The sequence below is a fragment of the Staurois parvus genome, unplaced genomic scaffold (genome assembly GCF_062004578.1).
Source record: "Staurois parvus isolate SC_StPar_1 unplaced genomic scaffold, SC_StPar_1.0 ptg000136l, whole genome shotgun sequence".
NCBI classification, from domain to species: Eukaryota; Metazoa; Chordata; class Amphibia; order Anura; family Ranidae; genus Staurois; species Staurois parvus.
The window spans coordinates 13,120,659-13,138,639 of record NW_028317932.1 but is presented as its reverse complement, the minus strand read 5'-3'; the positions used below and the strand labels follow the sequence as shown (position 1 = coordinate 13,138,639).

The window sequence follows — 17,981 nt, the reverse complement described above, 5'->3', positions numbered from 1 at the left end:
ACTCTAGTTCAGAAAGACATCTGTGCCACAACAAGCATGGGAGACTCGAGCGTGCACAAATGCTGTAACTTAGCACAACAAGTCACTTTCCCCAGCTTAGATTTAGCAAGACCGAAAACAAACTCTTCTTTTCAGCTGCCTCATCGGAGTTGCAGCCCTACCAACTTGGCTGGGCTCCCCTCCAATTACACAAATAAACTGGATAATGAGATCGCTACACAACAGCTGAAGATTTTTTCTTTTTTTTTGCCTTCTATTGATTTTATGGTGTATTGTGTGTGGCCACCATGATTCATATAATCTAGTTTCTGTACTGTGTTCTTTTAACCTTTTCAGGGCTTGGCAATCTTAACTTTGTACAACTTTGGAAATAGTAGTTCCTTAAACTAATGGTAAATGCTGCTTTTTATCTTGTACCTACAGGTGACCCTATAATGGGGCTTACCTGTAGGTACATTGTGTATCCTTCACGTGCACAATTTAGGAGATATTTACATGTATAACAGCCGAGTTGAGAAAGCTGTGCCGCAACCATAAATCCTGCATGCATGCGCAGAAGTGACTTTAACGTAGCCTGGAAGGCCAAGTGAATATATGGAGGGCCTGTCAGCATTGACAGCGTTCCCTGGGGGGATCCGTTTTTTTAGATAAGTCTGTCATAATGTTCTAGTATGCGGTGCATACTAACACATTATGATATGCGCCTGCAGGGGGACCGGTTTGTTTTTTTTTTTTTGTTTTTTTTTAAACATGGTTTACTACTGCTTTTGGGTGTGATGTGCAATAGGAATGGAAGGCACCAATGAACACCCAATTCACACCTGAGCGTTTTGTAGCTTGATGCTCCAAAACACAACAACCAAATACCATATGCTTGTTCACACCTGAGCATAGTCACTTGAAGCTCTAAAAGTACAGGAGCTGTTATTATGCTACAAGCTTTGAACATTTTTGGAACAAATAGACCTCAGTGGGAACACCTGACAAAATCAAGCAAAAACACTTATTGCATTCTTCCACCCATAGTAACTAGCTTTCCATTGGCTAAAAAAAAACAAAAACAAAAAAAACCTCAAGCCGCAGACACCCACAAATGCTCAAAAAAAGTGTGTGTGTTTTGTCTGTCATGTGTATACATCTGTACTCTAATTGATTTCGGAAGTATACACCCCCTTCAAGTTAGTTTTGTAGATGCGCCTCTATTTCAGCTTTTGTACACGTGGACAGTGCTATTATGAAAAAAAAAAAAATGATTCCGTGTTAACCAGAATAAATTAGAACAAAAAAAATATAAACGTGTGTGTATACATACATGCATACATACATACATACATACATACATACATTTCTTTAATTTTTTTTTAGGGGGTTGCACATATGTCTGCTCAATAAGATGACATCACAATCTCAGATGTAGGAAAAATGAATACAGAGGCACAACAGAGCGCCCTGAACACTGAAGGCAGATGTGTCAGTAGTCTGCAAAAAAATTTCCTTGTACTACAGAAATGCTCTAAGTTTGGCATGTTTACTCTTTGGAACATTCAAGGATCAAAATGTTCTCCTTGGGTATGATGCAATATTGAAAAATCCCAAGACTTTTTTTGTTTTCTTTCCATTGATGACTCATTTGTAGCTGTGTTAATTTTTATATTTTGCAAAGTGTGTAACGGAGTTGTGGGTTTTGTTTTTTCTCTGCATTAATTCTAAGGTTTCAAAAATGGGTGGGTGTGTGTGTATGTATATATGTATATATATGTGTGTATGTATGTATGTGTATATATGTGTGTGTGTGTGTGTGTGTGTGTGTGTGTGTGTGTGTGTATATATATATATATATATATATATATATATATATATATATATATATATAATGTATGTGTATATATATGTATGTAGATATATAAATACACACATTATATATACAGATATATCTATGTGTGTATATATGTATGTGTGTATGTACAAGTTCACATTCGTACTGCTTATATGCAGCTTTACCCTGCTAGACTATAGAATGCCTGCCATCTCCAAAACATGAGGGGGAGGTGTGCTGTAGTTCAGAGGAGAGCTTGGGCAATACAGGACAGCAGAGCTTGTGATCTCTGTGCAGTAGAAGCAGTATGGTCAGTTCAAACAAGATGTTCATTGAATTACTGACAGATCTAATGCATGTGGTGTGTTGTTTTTTGTTTTTTTTTCTTACAGCCTTTTTTTGGGGGGGATAAATTATGGGGATGTGCGTATATTGCAGAGACGTTCCAAAGGTCTGTGTGTCATTACACCACGCCCTCCCAACATTAGAAATACACGTTTATCAAAAGTGTGTATATTTCAGCCTTAGCAAATTGCTAATGTCACCCAAGCTGCAGCTTTTATATTATTTTTGCTTCCTGGATGTGTAATGTGTGTGCGTTGGTGTGTTTTTTTTTTTTTTTTTTTTTTTTTTTTTTTTTTTTTTTTTTTCTGTGGCATTTATTAAAAATTTTAAGCTACATTCTATAAATTCTAAAAACTGAATCTAAGCAAAGTAATCCTGAACAGCTACAGTCTTATTTTTTCCATGCAAGACAGATGCCACCTGGGCATCTAGTTTTTTTATTTTTATAGCTGTATAAAAAAAAAAATCTAGATTTATTTAGAAATTCTGTGATTGTTTGGTGTAATCAAGTTAAGATGGTGTGGAAAATAAGATGGCTGCCACAAGGATGACTGTCGGGCACTAGAGCTGTACGTTCCTGTGTTCTATAGGAGATCATGTTTAACAATTGTGGGTGTGGAAATCCCGCAGTTGCTGGTAATACTTCCGAGTGTGTGCTTAAGATCCTTCAGCAGAAGGAATGCTTTCAGCTCTCTGTGAAAAAGCTAAACACAAGCAGAAATCCCTGAACCTCAAAGTGTTATGTCCAGTGCAGCAGTGTGGGTCAGCAAAGTATGTTTGAGCGGGGAAGCTGCTGCAGCCAAATTATGTTTAGGATTAGTTCCTACGTCAGGATTTGTGTTTTTTTTGTGTATTATGTTTTTTTGGTTTGTTTTTTCTCCCTGGCTTTGGATGGTTGTTTTGGAAGGCTTCATCCATGTATTGCTTACCAGTATTTTTAATCTGCTTATTGGCACTGCACTATGGACCCCTCTCACAGGAGGAGTAAATGCTTTAATGCTGGCACTAGGTACCTGGTACAAAACTTCAGGATCCTCTTCTCTCTGTAGTTGGTGTACAGTTACACTTAATAATGGTTGGCAAGTTTAAGTGGAAGTCTTTTAATTGGTGTATAATTGATGACAGCTGTTCACACGAAACACCAGAGTATAAAACCTGATGCTTAGTTGCATTGCTACTTGTCTGTGAGCGCCATTAAGAGTTTCTGATTAAGGGGTCATCTGTACAGAATAGGAGCAGCTTATGGTTTTTAAAAAGGAACTTTAATGCTCTTAATATGGAGTTGATGCTAATTTATCATTTTATCACCCACCTTAGAATTGAGCTTCTAGTTAAAGTGTTTTAAAGGCAAAACTTTTTTTTTTGTTTTAGATGGTGATATGAGGTTGGATTCCTTGTCATATTTTTATCACATTTAAAACCCCACACTGGAAGAATTTTGTGCTGGACTGAATACGTAATATAGTTGTAGCAGGCCGTTTTTAAAGCTTGGGTATCTATTTGGCACATTGTCATCTTTTATATTCAGAAACGCTGTGTAGTATATTGCATTTCCGAACCCTAAAATTAACTTTAGTGCATTTTGTAAAGAAAATTTGTGCTTGATAAACCGTTGCACAAATTGTGACATTTTATTCTCCAGGGTGTCTTCTTTCAGAAAATGTTTAGGGGCTTTAACTAGTCTTTAGACCTAAAATGATTTTTTTAGACGTGCCAAAATGGCCAAAGGAACTATTGAGATGGAAGAAAATTTGGGTAAACAGTTTCTAACGCTCCACCTGCTGGATGGATTGAATGCTACATAATAATCATATGCAATGTTGGATATTTATCTTTTTTACAGGATCTGTGCAGAATCACTATACATTTAATTTTTTATTAAAATAATATGTTATACTCGCCTGTTTTGTGCAATAGTATTGTGCAGAATAGTTCCAAACCTCCTCCTTTTAGGCCCTGAGATCTTGGCTACTTGCTATGGGGGCACACGTGCAGGCATGCTCCTGAGCTGGGCTACGTGTGTCCATAGATTCACACAGCGTGGCTTGGACTCGCCCCCCTGTTCTCTGCTCACAGGACTTGACTGACAGCAACAGGAGCCAATGACTCCTGCTATGCTCAGTGTAGTGAGAGCAGGGAGAGGGGAGAGAAGACCAGCAGCCGGGCATAGTGCTGGATCGATGTTAGGACTAAGGTAAGTGTTTGGAAAGTGACAGCAAGTGGCAAAGAATGATTTTTAACTTGATGCAGGGAATACAGAAGTGGATGTAAAGCCTTACATATACTCACTGAAGTGACTAGCCTCAGGTGATACAGAGATTAAAAGATTTTCCTACATATGTTGTACCAGTTTATTTGCAAACCTCTCTCCTCTACAGCCATTCAAAATGCATAATTTATATAACTTGGCTGAGCTTCCAGAAAGCAGGAGGTGTGAAGCTCAGGTTACACTCTGTAGAACTCAATGAGAGCTGATTGGAGGGAAGGGGCACATCCCCCCCGCACAGGGAAACAGAACTGAGGCTGTCAATCACAAGCTGTGTGCTGGAACTCCCTCCCCTGTCACCTTTTTTTTTTTTCTCAGTGTCAGGAAACTTGTCTGAAGTGATTCATACTGATAGAGGAACGAGGCAGCAGAGACAGAAATGACACAGTACTCTGGATTGAGACAAGCTCACACTATAGAGGGATATTCTTTGTCCATAGTTAATTTTTATACTGGTACATTCTTACACGCTGACTTGTATCTATCTTAACCACTTCCAGCACAGGGAGGTGAAAATGCTGTTGCTGTCCAGTCATTCTTCATAGTGTAGAAAAGAAAATTGAATTTTTCTGAAAACAATTGGCACTAGGGGGTTGATTTTACTAAAACCAGATAGTGAAAAATCTGGTACGGCTGTGCGTGGTAGCCAATCCGCTTCTAACTCCAGCTTGTTCAATTAAGCTTTGACAATGAAACCTGGAAGCTGACTGGTTTCTATGCAGAGCTGCACCAGACTTTGCACTTGTCAGTTTTAGTAAATCAACCCCTTGATGTCATTGTGGGTATGGGTGGGGAAATTTTGCTCAAGGAGTTTCCAAGAACTAAAAAAAAAAAAAAAAAAGTCGTGGTTGTTTGATCCTATTCGTGCAAAGCTGAAATATAATTTTATGGGTGGAGTTTCCCTTTAACACGTTTGTATCCATTCAACGTGCTTATCCAAAAATACATCCTAAATGCATAATTTGTATCAAATCTGTGTGAGTCCGAAGTATTTTAAGAACTAATAGTAGCTATGAAAATCTTGTGTTAATGGTGGTTCAGTTCCCCGGGGATAAGTTTGAAGCTTTCAGCTCAACAGTTACTTCTCTCCATGGAAAAGATGGAAAAGTATAATGCCAATAAACAGAGGGTGGGGAAGGAAGAGGAGTGCTACTGCACGTATTTTCAAGGACTTTGTCTCTCTACTTAGAGTTTAATCTGGTTTGGCCACCTCCCCAGCTCTCTATAATACAAGCTTTAGTTTAACTCCTAAATTTATCCTAGAAATACAATTTGGCTCATTTACATTGTTAGGGCTAAACAGGCAAATATAAAAATATTTGTAACCTTATACACCGCTAATGCAAGTGCCTGGGATGGTTCTGATTTCAGCCTCCTGTAATGCCCTGGGCAGCAAGGCTCAGCCTGGCGGGAAGGGTGGAGGATGCAGCACTGGCAGCCAATTGGGCTTTGTTGCAGTGCACATATGGTGACAGGAGGAGAGAGCAGAGCTGATGGCATAGCAGTGTAGCTGCTCATTGTCCAGTTATCAGGCAGGGGTTTGTTCTTGACGGACTGTTCAGTTGAAGTCTAGTTACTGGCTTTGCTGTTTGGTGGGGTTGTCTGTATCACAAAACAGTCGGCAGAAATGTAGAAATTGTCTGGCCGGTAAAATGGTTACAGATTTGTTTTCCTGTAATTCCAACTTTAGGGCCCATTTAGATGGGCTATAATGGTACCATTACACTGCTAACACACTGCAGTGTGTATAAAAAAAAAAATGCATACAGGCAGTCTCCGGGTTACAAGCAAGATTAGGTTCTGCAGTTTTATTCTGTTAATTTTGTATGCAAGTTGGAACAGGTAAATTGTTTTAAGTGTAGCTCCAACCAAAAAAATATTTTTAAGTTTTAAATGGCATAGGGAAGGGTTAACTAGCCATGCAGTGATGTGGGATTGCTGACCGGACCATAGGTGGCACCTTGCAGTGAGCAACAATATGGCCGCCCATTGGTTTCTGGGACCAGCATGATGTCATACTGCCTCTGTTCTTAAGTACAAGTCAGATGTTTGTACCCCAGTGACTACTTGAATTCTGTTGTTAGTGTGGCTGCCAGCACATTCAAAATAGGCTGTTTTAATGCAGAGCAGCATTATTATTATACAGGATTTATATAGCACCAACAGTTTGCTCAGCGCTTTACAATATAATGGGAGACAATACAGTTCAATACAAGAGCGTTTGGATGTCCCTGGTCCTTGGAGCTTACAATCTAAGAGGATGCATGGCATTTAGATTACAGTATGGCTTGAGTCAAGTTTGTATATGTTCTGTTTACATTTGCAAAAAAAAAAAAGTGGACTTACCCTTTTAAAGTGACTGGCTACCATCTTTTTAGAAGGAATGAAAATTTCCTGCAATAGAAAATGGATATGTTCTCGCCTGTCCTTCCATCCATTCCTGGAAGAATTACAGCCATCTGAAGAATCACTTGCAGGTAACTCAGATGCCTGGTCCTCCACTGCACCCTGTTCCTTCTGCCAGCTTCTTTCACTACAGGATGCTTCTGTACAGAAGTGACGTAGACGCCAGCTGATTGAATCAGAGTGTGGCGGGGACACAGATATTGGACACTCTCGAGGTGTGGATTGGCAAAGATTCTTTAGGTAGCTGTAGTTCTCGAACTGTAAAGACTCCAGTAATGGGTAGCATGACCAATAAATATAAACAGCCTTATTGAAGGAAACTTTGTAATTTAAAGCGAAACTTGCATGAAAATGCAGGGTTTGTTTGTTGCATTCTCTACTGTTACTCCCTGGGAAGGATGCTTCTGCTTTCAATAGAAGACACATGTATGCTTGTTCTTAATAGTGTGCTCTGGAGTGCTCTTATGATCGATGGCAATCTGACCACCCTCAGTGCAATCCAACGGCAATGACTACATTTTTGCACGGATTGGTCTTAAAACAGAAGAACAAAGTTTATTATATTACAGAATACTAGTCCAGTCCTTAGGTTTGGTAGCTGCATTTTGTTCCTGTTTTTTCACCTGAGGATCCTGCCAGTGCCACATTTCCTGTCCTAGTGTGACAGCACTCTGTACTGTATCTAAGAAGGAGCAGCAAGCATTATCACCCTAAGCCAAGAAGTGTTGAGGACTACAGTATACCCCCCTCCATCTCAAACACATGGGAAGGTGTCATGTAGAAGAAGAAATCGGGTACAGTTGACTACATTGTTTTAGATTTCAATGTACCATTGGCAGCTTACTACAGAAATATGGAAGATCTAGAAGGATCAATAGTGGGGTTTTTTTTTGTTTTTTTTTTTTATCGAAACAGGTATATTAAAACTGTTTCAACTGTATTTTTAACAGAGTACAGGGGACCAAATAAGAGACATTCCTTGATAGTTACCTCCTATACTTGCATAACCGAAAGATGAGAACTAAGGCCCCATTCACACCTGAGCGTTTTTGTAGTGCAAAGCTCGAAGCTCCAAAATGCTCTGGGAGGAAAAAAACATTACTTTATGGAGGTGATTCACAAGTCACCTGAAGTAGAACTCCTGAAGCTCAAAGTTTTGAAGTTACTTCTGTAGCTCCATTCGGGTAGACTGATGCATTTTGGTGCGTTTTCATTTCCATAGAAATACATAGAAACACACAAATTGCGTGTTTTCATGCGTTTTGGTGCGCAACCAAAAGTGTTTTTCTGGCATGGCAAAACTTGGCAACAATTAGTCACAGATGAAATTTTTCTGTATTGGCTAATACAGAAATGCTAGAACTCAAAGCCCCAAAATACCTGAACAAATCACACACAAACATTTGCAAACACGGGAAAAATGCACAAAAATGCCAGGCTCAAGTGGAAATGGTGCCTAACAAGAAGGTTGGTCTCCAGGCTGATTCAGGATCCATGTACACTGGTTTAGAAATTGCCAGTGCTTTTGCTAGGAAAAAAAAAGGCTTCTTTCACACCGAGGAGTTTTTAAAGCACTTTTGCGTTTTTCAAAAAAAAAAGCCTGAAAAGCTCAAGAAAAATGCTTCCCTATGTATGCTTTCACACTGGGGCGTTGCACTTCCATTGCGGTGTAAAACTCCTGCTTGCAGGATCTTTTGAGCATGTTGGTTCAGTTAAAAAAAAAAAAAAAAAAAAGAGTGCCTTATTTATTTCAGTTACTTATATAGCGTCGTCCATTTACGCAGCACTTTACATATATATTGTACATTCACATCAGTCCCTAACCCTCAAGGGGTGTACAATCTAAGGTCCCTAACTCACATTCATACATACACATACTAGGGCCAATTTAGACAGGATCCAATTAACCTACCAGCATGTCTTTGGAGTGTGGGAGGAAACCCACGCAGGCACAGGGAGAACATGCAAACTCCAGGCAGGTGGTGCCATGGTTGGGATTCGAACCAACGACCCTAGTACTGCCAGGCGGAAGTGCTAACCATTTAGCCACTGTGCTGCCCACAAGTCAATGGAAAACACCTGAAAAACGCTTCTGTGAAGCGTTTTTTGTGCAGTTTTTTAAGTTGCATGTCCTTTTTAAAAACCGCTCAGTGTGGTAAAAATGCTTGTGTTTTTCCTGTGTCTTTGCGACAGATCAGTGTGAAAGTAGCCTAATTTAGAGCGTTTTTGTATTCGCATTTAACAGCATTAGGTATGTGGTTTTTTTGGGGGGTTTTCCTATCAGGAAACGCTCTCAAATGCAAAACAGAAGGGGTTTTTTTTGGGTTTTTTTCCTGCTGCTAAACACCGAGCTTAAACACCTCCTAGACTACCTAATGTACATGGACACATAGGATAACATTTGTTTATTTTACAGGCAAAACTCCTCTAGGGGCAGTTTTTTTTTTTTTTTTTTTAGCCAGTGTGCATGGAGCCTGAGGCTGATTCTGGTTGGAATAACTGCACAGTTGAAAATAAATTCTTCCAGTATTTGGGCTGGAGTTTCTGTATGCTTCGGCTAATAACATATTGCAAAAATGTGGAACAAACCAAAAGCAGCAGATGAGTGATTAGCCTCTGAGTATTTAGAATAGTCAGGCTGATGAAAAGCACCTCTGATTGAATTCTGTGGTTAATGGCACACAGCTGCTCCAAGGGCCTTGAATATGGTATGCTCAGATATATACATTTTAAATAGAATTTTCCTTGGATTGCAGCTCCTGATCATCTTCTGACTCCCTAGGTCTCTAGTAAATCCTGCTATGGTCACTAGATCTTTCCATTTTATGTGAAATGCTGTGCAAACCTTTGCACTGGATTAGTGTTAAGCACCTTGCTTCTGGCTGATCCTTTTCATACAATGCACAAAGAAGGCAAGGTCGGCCACTCCTGCCATAGGCCTTGAAGAGCTTCCAGTCATGTGCGTTCTAAGCTTTCCTTTTGCCTCACGGATACAAAATTCACCGTGCTCCCAAACTATGACGCCATAAAAAAAACAAGGAACTTGTCATGATCTGTCATAAAAAAGAGAGTTTCCATTTGAACACAATAGGCTGTAGGCATCTCAGAGCAGCGTTGAAATGTATCTAGGCCCCCAAATCAAGGTGAAGCCAATATTTTGTATATGATCTCATTGTTCTGTCTGCTGCAAGATGCATTTTTTTCATTATCCTCTGAAATGTAGTTCCTGTGTGGGTATTAGATTACCATGTCTTCAGTGTTTCCCCCCCACCACCAGAGAACTCCTTTGTTCTGTATTTAGGGAATCCTGCGCCTAATCGCTTTCCTTTTTGGCAAAGAAGTTTCCGTCTGTTGCTCAGCCCCTGTCCTCCCCTAGTCTCCGTTTTCACATTTAAGGGCAGCTGCAGCCTTGTAGTTGGTAGTAAAACCCTAGCACTTGGTAGCTACCCAATAAGAATGAGGCATGTGGAATGCGGAGAAGTCTATCCCATGTGCAGCCCTCCCAACCCCCCTTACTTAAGATCCATACATCCTCTGGGCACAAAGGCCCTAAGCCAGTGTGTTTTAGAAATAAGAAGTAATTTGATATCTTGTGCATAGCCATATATTTTAAAAATAGGAACAAATCTATGTGAGCCATTTCTATTCATGTCATTTTTTTTTTTTTCCTTTATCTGCCCAACAAGGAAGATGGATCTCCTCCCCAGCCTCTTGACAAATTACTCAGCAGCGTTGTTGCTTTTCATTACGTTCTTTGTGTTTCAGTTTGATTGTACCAATATTAGTAAGACTAGAGATAAAGCATGAACATAATTACGCTTTTATTGATTGGTGAAGGCAGCCATGCATATCTAGTTGCATTGTGATCTTATAAATCAATTTATGTGACAACCTACATTTACTTATAGTCATTAAAAATGAATGTATCTCTATTCAGCAACTTAGGAAATATATGAAGTTTGCTCTATATCTTTTAACTTGTATTCTTTTTTTTTTCTTTAGGTTTTAGACAGTTTACTCGCACAATATGGAACAGTGGAAAACTGTGAGCAAGGTATGATTGGTGTGAGCAATAAACTTGATTGGCAATATATTGGAGGTGTGCTAATTTTGTTTCCTTTCTGTTTACTTTCGCAGTGAACACTGACACGGAGACTGCAGTAGTGAATGTAACATATGCCAATAAAGATCACGCTAGACAGTAAGGTCTTATTGTACCCTGTATTTTGTCTTTCTCTAGTGCGCTCTCTCACACGCTCTGTCTCCTTCGCTTGTGTCTATCCAATATGTTTTTATATTTAACTATATTATGAGAATTTTAATTTTGCAACTACTGCAAGCCCTTTAGAGGCAGCCATAGACTGATCAAAATGTGGCCGGTGCAACAGGCACTGGCCAAATTTCGATCATTCTATGGGCAGGCTGGTTGTACTAAAGTCAATCTGACAATTGACTTAAAGTGGTTGTAAAAGCTGAAGGTTCTTTACCTTCATGCATTCCATGCACAAAGTTAACCTGTGTTGCTCCCCCCGCAGCCCCCCTAATACTCACCGATCCCAGTTCAGCGCTGTACACTAGAGCCTGGGCTGTCCCAAGTCTCTTTTCATTGGCTGAGACAGCAGCAGGAGCCATTGACTCCCACTGCTGTCAATCAAAGCCAGTGAGCCAATGAGGAGAGAGCGGGGGCTGGGCCCGGGCAGCGGCTGTATGTGTCTTAGAGCAGGGCTTGGGAGCAAGCACGCACCAGTGCCCCCATAGCAAGCAGCTTGATATTGGAGGCACTTGTCAAGGGAGAAGAACCAGGAGTGCTGATGGGGGACCCAAGTAGAAGAGGATCGTGGCTGCTGTATGCAAAACCACTGCACAGAGCAGGCAAGTATGATATATTTGTTATTTAAAGAAAAATAAAAAAGCCAAACTTTTAATAGCACTTTACAACCAGCCTTTGGGGTTTTTTGTTTTTTTTTTTCATACGGTTACTGCTCTCAGCGACAGCCGGCAGAAGTAATCATTGAATTCTTATGGTGGTGAAACCTCCTGCTGGCAGAATATAATAGTGAAGCAGAGGGATTCCCCACCAAGTTTAGGATCAAGACATTTTTTTTCTTTGCTTCAACCTATGGTTGAAGCAAAGAAAATTGATAAATATATGGCCTGGATTCGTCATTTCAGTGTAGACCTAAAGGATCATTCAATCTGTTTGGTGATGCCTGGAGATCAGCACTGATCTGCTTGTGGGACGAAACACCCCATATAGAGAGCAGTGCTGTACTCTTAACCCTCTGTGACCCATACGTCATAATTGACCCTGCTTGTTCCTCTACACTAAACCTAAAGTGACTTTTAAAGCTGACTCACAATACCGCATTGCAGAAGCAAACCTTGAAAGTGTTCTGTAATTTTAACACACCTCCAGAATGTAGTTGTGGTGTGTGAGTGAAGTGTGTGTGTGTGTGTGTGTGTGTATATATATATATATATATATATATATATATGTGTGTGTGTGTGTATATATATATATATGTGTGTGTGTATATGTATGTGTGTGTGTGTGTGTATATGTATGTATGTGTGTGTGTGTGTATGTATATATGTGTGTGTGTATATATATATATATATATATATATATATATATATATATTTACAGACAATGTCAAGCACTATAAAACCTGAGGCAAATCCAAGTCCTTCACTGTTAAGTCCAATTGCCTTACCAGTGGGCTGAGAGAGCAGGTACGAGAATGGTCCCGCACCGTGTTAGTCTATATACCTAGCCTATGAATATAAAAGCAATATGCCCAGATATTGATATTTTAAATGGGCTGCCAATGTAATTCGCTTTAACACATAAGAATGTGTACACTACAGCACACTGCATTCTGGTGTGAATGGACCCTTGCCGCTTCTTTTCATACTCCTCTCTCCTGTGTTGAGATGATCTACAACGAAGACTAGCCTTTCTCAGCAGAAACACACCATTGCCAGAATACCAGCACCAGACAGAATCTTTGGAATTCTGGTGGAACTTCTTGCATCTCAGAGACCAGCCTTGAATTCCTTGCTGTCGATCCCATTTATGTTCACATCTTTCTTCTGTGAGGTTGTTTTGCATAGCCTTGCTAATACTGTTGTATTCTTAAAGAGAAACTACACTTCATCTGAGCCCAACAAATAAAAATGCTATTTAATACATTTTTGATGTTCAGAACAAACTTCACCCATCCATCCATGTCTCTGATTTATTTTGCTGGGAAATCACTTTTGAAAAACACCCCTTAGCATTTCTGGTGGTGGGTCATCTTGAGTAAGGGCAAATGTTGCATTTACTTCCTGGGATCCATCTGCACTTAGTTCAGGCATCCAAGCAGGAGGGTGTGCTCAGCTGAGAAAATCCCTTCTCTCCTCCAGAAGACTCCAGGGATGTATGACATTATTTGACTAGGCAAGAAAACTGGAAGTAACTGCAGAAACGTAAAAAAAAAAAAAAAAAAATGTTTAAAACAAGTAAATATGATATACGTTCCTGTCTATTTCCGAATAACCACATAAGGATTAAAAATAGTGTTGATTGACAGAGTGAAGTTCCACTTCAATAACATAGTGAAATCATAGTACAGAAGAGTGGGGTCGTCATAATGCAACAGTTTTACTGACCTGCATACTGGAGGTGTAAAGAGATGCGCAAAAAAGTATTTAAAAGCTAATAGAAAGTCACTGACAATCTTGGGGTGGACAGACTCATTGTGTTCTGCATTCAAAGTTTTTTAAATGGCCATTCACATGAGTGTAAGACATGCTTATATTCATGGTCTAGCTGCAGAACACCTATACCAATCTTTCTCAAATGTTTCCCTCGAATACCATGAACAAGGGACGAATTTCCAGCTTCTTTCACAAACTAGTTCATTTAATAAGTGCCAAGTGCAACAACCCCTAGTAATTTAAAGATCTGACTACAGTAAACTGAAATCTAAAGAACAGATTGTGATTGCTATCAAAACTTTAGAGTCACTGCACTTTTGTCTGTTCTTGACATAGGTGTGGGACCTTAAGTTTTTTGTAAAACCATTTGCACTCTGGTGTTAGCATGTTTTAAGTGCAGTTTAAGCAATCAATACATTTAAAATGCTGCATTTGCATGTTCAAAATCAATCCTAATGGTGGTTACATTCTAGTATCTAATGTTTCATTAAAGTGAAGAGATCCCAATGCATCTGTGCTACTCCATTATAATGAGTGTTGTGCCACCTTGTGGTGAACATAAGTCTTACTTGCAGGTTACGAATAGCTCTGGGTTTGCCGTAATCCGTGCGCAGAAGGGATTGTAAGATCGTACAGCTACCACCAAGCTGACCATATAAAGCACATGCTTGAAAATGACCTGGAGTGATTAAGCTATTGAAAAGGCGTGGGTAATTAGCAGAATAAAGCATCTCTACTGTTGGGATCAAATTAATTCCTAGGTAGGGTAAGGATTTGGGAGCCCATTGAAAATTGAAATTATTGCGCAGTAGGTCAACAGTGGCTTGGGGTAGACTGATATTCAGTCCGACCATTTTGCTTTGGTTTAGCAGCAAACCAGAGAATATGCTGTTAAACCATAATTTAAAACAATGGTAGTATAGCTTTTTTTTTCTTACAGAAAAATCATCAGAACTTCTGCTGTTTCCAGCAACAGGTTTTAATGTAAAATTGTGATGTTATTAACAAATACAACAAACACTGAAAATGTGTTTGCCAAAAATATGTAAGACTATGAGATATGTAAACACCCTACACTTGAAAAGTGAACGTTAATTTACACAGCATGATGGCAATGACATTGATGCAATTACGGGAAAAGAGGTGCACTGTGGAATTGGGATCAGAGTTTGTGATCCCTAAGGCCATGAGTACTTTTAGAGATTGCTAGCACGGGGTCTGCAACTGGAAACTTGTGCAATTTATATAATTTTTTTTTTTTTTAAATACACATGTATCACTTAAACAGGAAAACAAAACCTAAATATGTGAAATAGTAACTAAACCGAAAAACATAAAGACACGCAATAGTAATAATCTCATGTCATTCTGTGTGCTACTGAAGACCATGAGCATTAACGATTGCCACATTAAAAAAAAAAAACTAATATTAAAACAAAAGTATATAGTGTGCAAGCTATACATAGGCCGCAATTGATATGTTCCTATGTATATGCTTAACTCCTTTTTTTTTTTCTCCTGGTTTTATGTTTTATATGTTGTTTTTCAACGTTGAGACTGATTTTTCTGTATATTATGTCTCAGAATGTTATGTTGGATCAAGTCCTGTATTTTATTTTTTTTTCCCATATTAACATTTGGATTAAGCCTGTCTATCCTTGGGGCAGGCAGACATTATGCTCTCACACCATAGTTAATCTCATGTTGTATTTACTTCTGTACCATTTCGACATGGGTACGTCAATAAGTTCACTGCTCTTAATGTACATGTTAAAATATCGATAAAAAAAGTGTGTGTGTGTATGTGTATATATATATTTCGTAAACCGGAAACCAAAATTTTAATTTGTGCAATGATTACTATCTCCTCTTATTCTGCATATATCCTGTGAAGTAATATGTACTATAAATGTCTCAGTGTCTTATTTCTTTTTTTTTTTTCTTCCAAAAACTAGGGGGCTTGAAAAATTAAACGGATATCAGCTTGAAAACTATTCCCTTAAAGTGACCTATATTCCTGATGAGATGGCAGCCCAACAAGCACCCACCCAACAGCTACAGCCTCAGCCGCAGCAGCAGCATCCTCAAGGGAGACGTGGATTTGGTCAAAGAGGACCTCCAAGGCAGGGTTCCCCTGGGGCTGCTGCAAGACCTAAACCCCAGTCCGAGGTCCCACTGCGTATGCTAGTTCCTACACAGTTTGTAGGAGCCATTATTGGAAAGGAGGGTGCAACCATCCGAAACATTACTAAACAAACCCAGTCAAAGTAGGTTTAGTTTGATCATAAGCATTTTTTTTTTGTTTGCTTGTTTTTTTTATCAATGTGTCTAGTTCTGCAAATCCAGGAAAATTCCCAAGTATAGAGCTTGAATTCCTGGGAATTGGGCACAGATATGTAGGATACCAAGTGCAGCTTATCTGCACTGTTTGGTGTGACAGCACCCTAAGGCTTTGAATGTCTGCCAATAGGTAGCAGTGACCAAATGTATTGAGCATTTGGCTGGATATTTTGGGTCCTTGCACTATATGATTAGAAAATGCCGCCTACCTTGGCAGAAAAAAGCTCATATACAGCGTACAGGAGTTTAGGAACTTTTAGGCGCATTCAGTGTTTTTTTTTTTGGGGGGGGGGGGGGGGGGTTCTGCCAGGAATGTCCTCTCAAACCAGGACAGTGTGTTTTTTTTGTTTTCTGCCTCTAGACACTGAGCTCACAAATGCCTCTAAATATCCTATTGTGCATGGCTACATAGAATATCACTGAGCTGCTTTTACAGGAAAAACGGAAAACTGTAGAAGTAGCATTTGTTTTAAGCCAGTGGGCACAGACCCTTACGGTACATCTTAATGAATTGTCAAAATACCTTTTGCTTATAAAATAAGTTAATGCAGTACTTTTTTGTTGCGTTTTTAATTCTCTTTGGGAAGCCTGAAACACATTTGATGCCAGCTATTTTGCATAAGTGTCAGGTTTTTGCGGTTACCTAGTACTGGTGTTTATAAAGTTTGGAACAGTTAGCCGTTTTGTGTGCTGCATGTTGGGAGCATTGAACCCAGACTGGCCATCTGGCAACTATGGCACCCCTAACAATATAGCCATTAGAAGTGGTGCCAATAGCATTCTTGCTTCACAGGGCTTAAACACAGGCAGTTTATGAAGCATGCAATTGGAGAAATTGCCCACATAAATGCTTGCTTCAGGTTTCCCCAGTGTGAAAAGCATATACAAAGATAAACTCTATTGAGCAGATAACTGGATGATTTGAATCTCCTTGTTTCGTAAGTCAGGGCACTGTGGGAACCCCATTTCTAATATATGTCTTAGTTAACCTAGACTTTACATACCTAGGTCTTTGTAAACTGATGAGGGTGCATGTATGTTGCCTCAGTCGAAAAAGTAGTCTGCGGATGAAGTTGTACAAGCTGCTTTCAATGCAGTCCTCTCCTGTTTATTTTTAGTTAAAAAAAAAAAAAAAAAACACAGATCTAACTTTTTTAAACTTTTAATCTGTGGCTTCTTTTCCTCTCAGAATTGATATTCACCGTAAAGAAAATGCTGGAGCAGCGGAGAAACCAATTACCATTCATTCTACTCCCGAAGGCTGTTCAACAGCTTGTAAAATAATTATGGAAATTATGCAGAAGGAAGCGCAGGATACCAAATTGTAAGTGAAGAGCATGTGAGGTGTAAATTGACAAAGTGGTGTGCTGACTGTTGCACTGTAAGTTTGGCAGCAGAAGACTTGTGTCAAACATACTCTGAAGTATTAATTTAGTTTAATGGGTTACTGTTTGATGTATAAGTGGTATGTAACCTTTTAATGGTGTATAAATAGTTTTTAAATGTATTATTTTATATTGTCGTCGAATTCTATGGACTGCTTCATTGCATTTTGTGACATCAATACTTCAACCAGTAATTCAAAACTACATGTCCTAGCAGTGTAGGAGAACCTCCATTGTGTTGCTAAGCATTTTTTTAGGCATAATAGACTGGGTTAGAATTGCACCATTGGAACTGTAAACCACCTTTGTGTGGTTTTTTCTTTTTTGTGTTTTTGTTTTGTTTTTTTTAGATCATGGCACCTATAAAATTAATAGGAGGGTAGTTTTACGTGTGTGTGATGAAAGTTTAAATTGTTGTTCTCCCAAAGGCAAATAAAATTGTTACCCTAAGGCCAAGGTTCATGGTTTTTCGTAATCCGGGCCAGGGTAGGGGGCTACAACAATAGCTGTCTGCTCAGGAGATGAGGTTGTGGTCACCTACAAAGTTCTGTCAGGCCAGAAGAATGACCATATATGCACCAAAATATGGCTGGTTACTGCTGAAGTGGCCAAATTTCGATCCATCTATGGTCAGCTTATTGGTCCTAATGCTAAAACCTTTGGAAAAGATTATTTGTTTCATTTTTCTAGAGATTAGACTGATTAGGAAATGGACAATTTA

The 17,981-nt window shown here is 39.2% G+C and overlaps 1 protein-coding gene across 1 annotated transcript in view; it reads left to right on the top strand.

Annotated features, from left to right (window-relative positions):
- The window catches only part of IGF2BP3 (insulin like growth factor 2 mRNA binding protein 3), a 128,456-nt gene that overhangs the window by 92,753 nt on the left and 17,722 nt on the right, over window positions 1-17,981 (top strand). Inside the window, exons 4-7 of the mRNA XM_089673198.1 lie at window positions 10,836-10,887; window positions 10,971-11,034; window positions 15,491-15,802; window positions 17,065-17,199. Of these exons, the coding sequence (XP_089529324.1) occupies window positions 10,836-10,887; window positions 10,971-11,034; window positions 15,491-15,802; window positions 17,065-17,199 (563 nt within the window). The remainder of the gene's footprint in view (window positions 1-10,835; window positions 10,888-10,970; window positions 11,035-15,490; window positions 15,803-17,064; window positions 17,200-17,981) is intronic.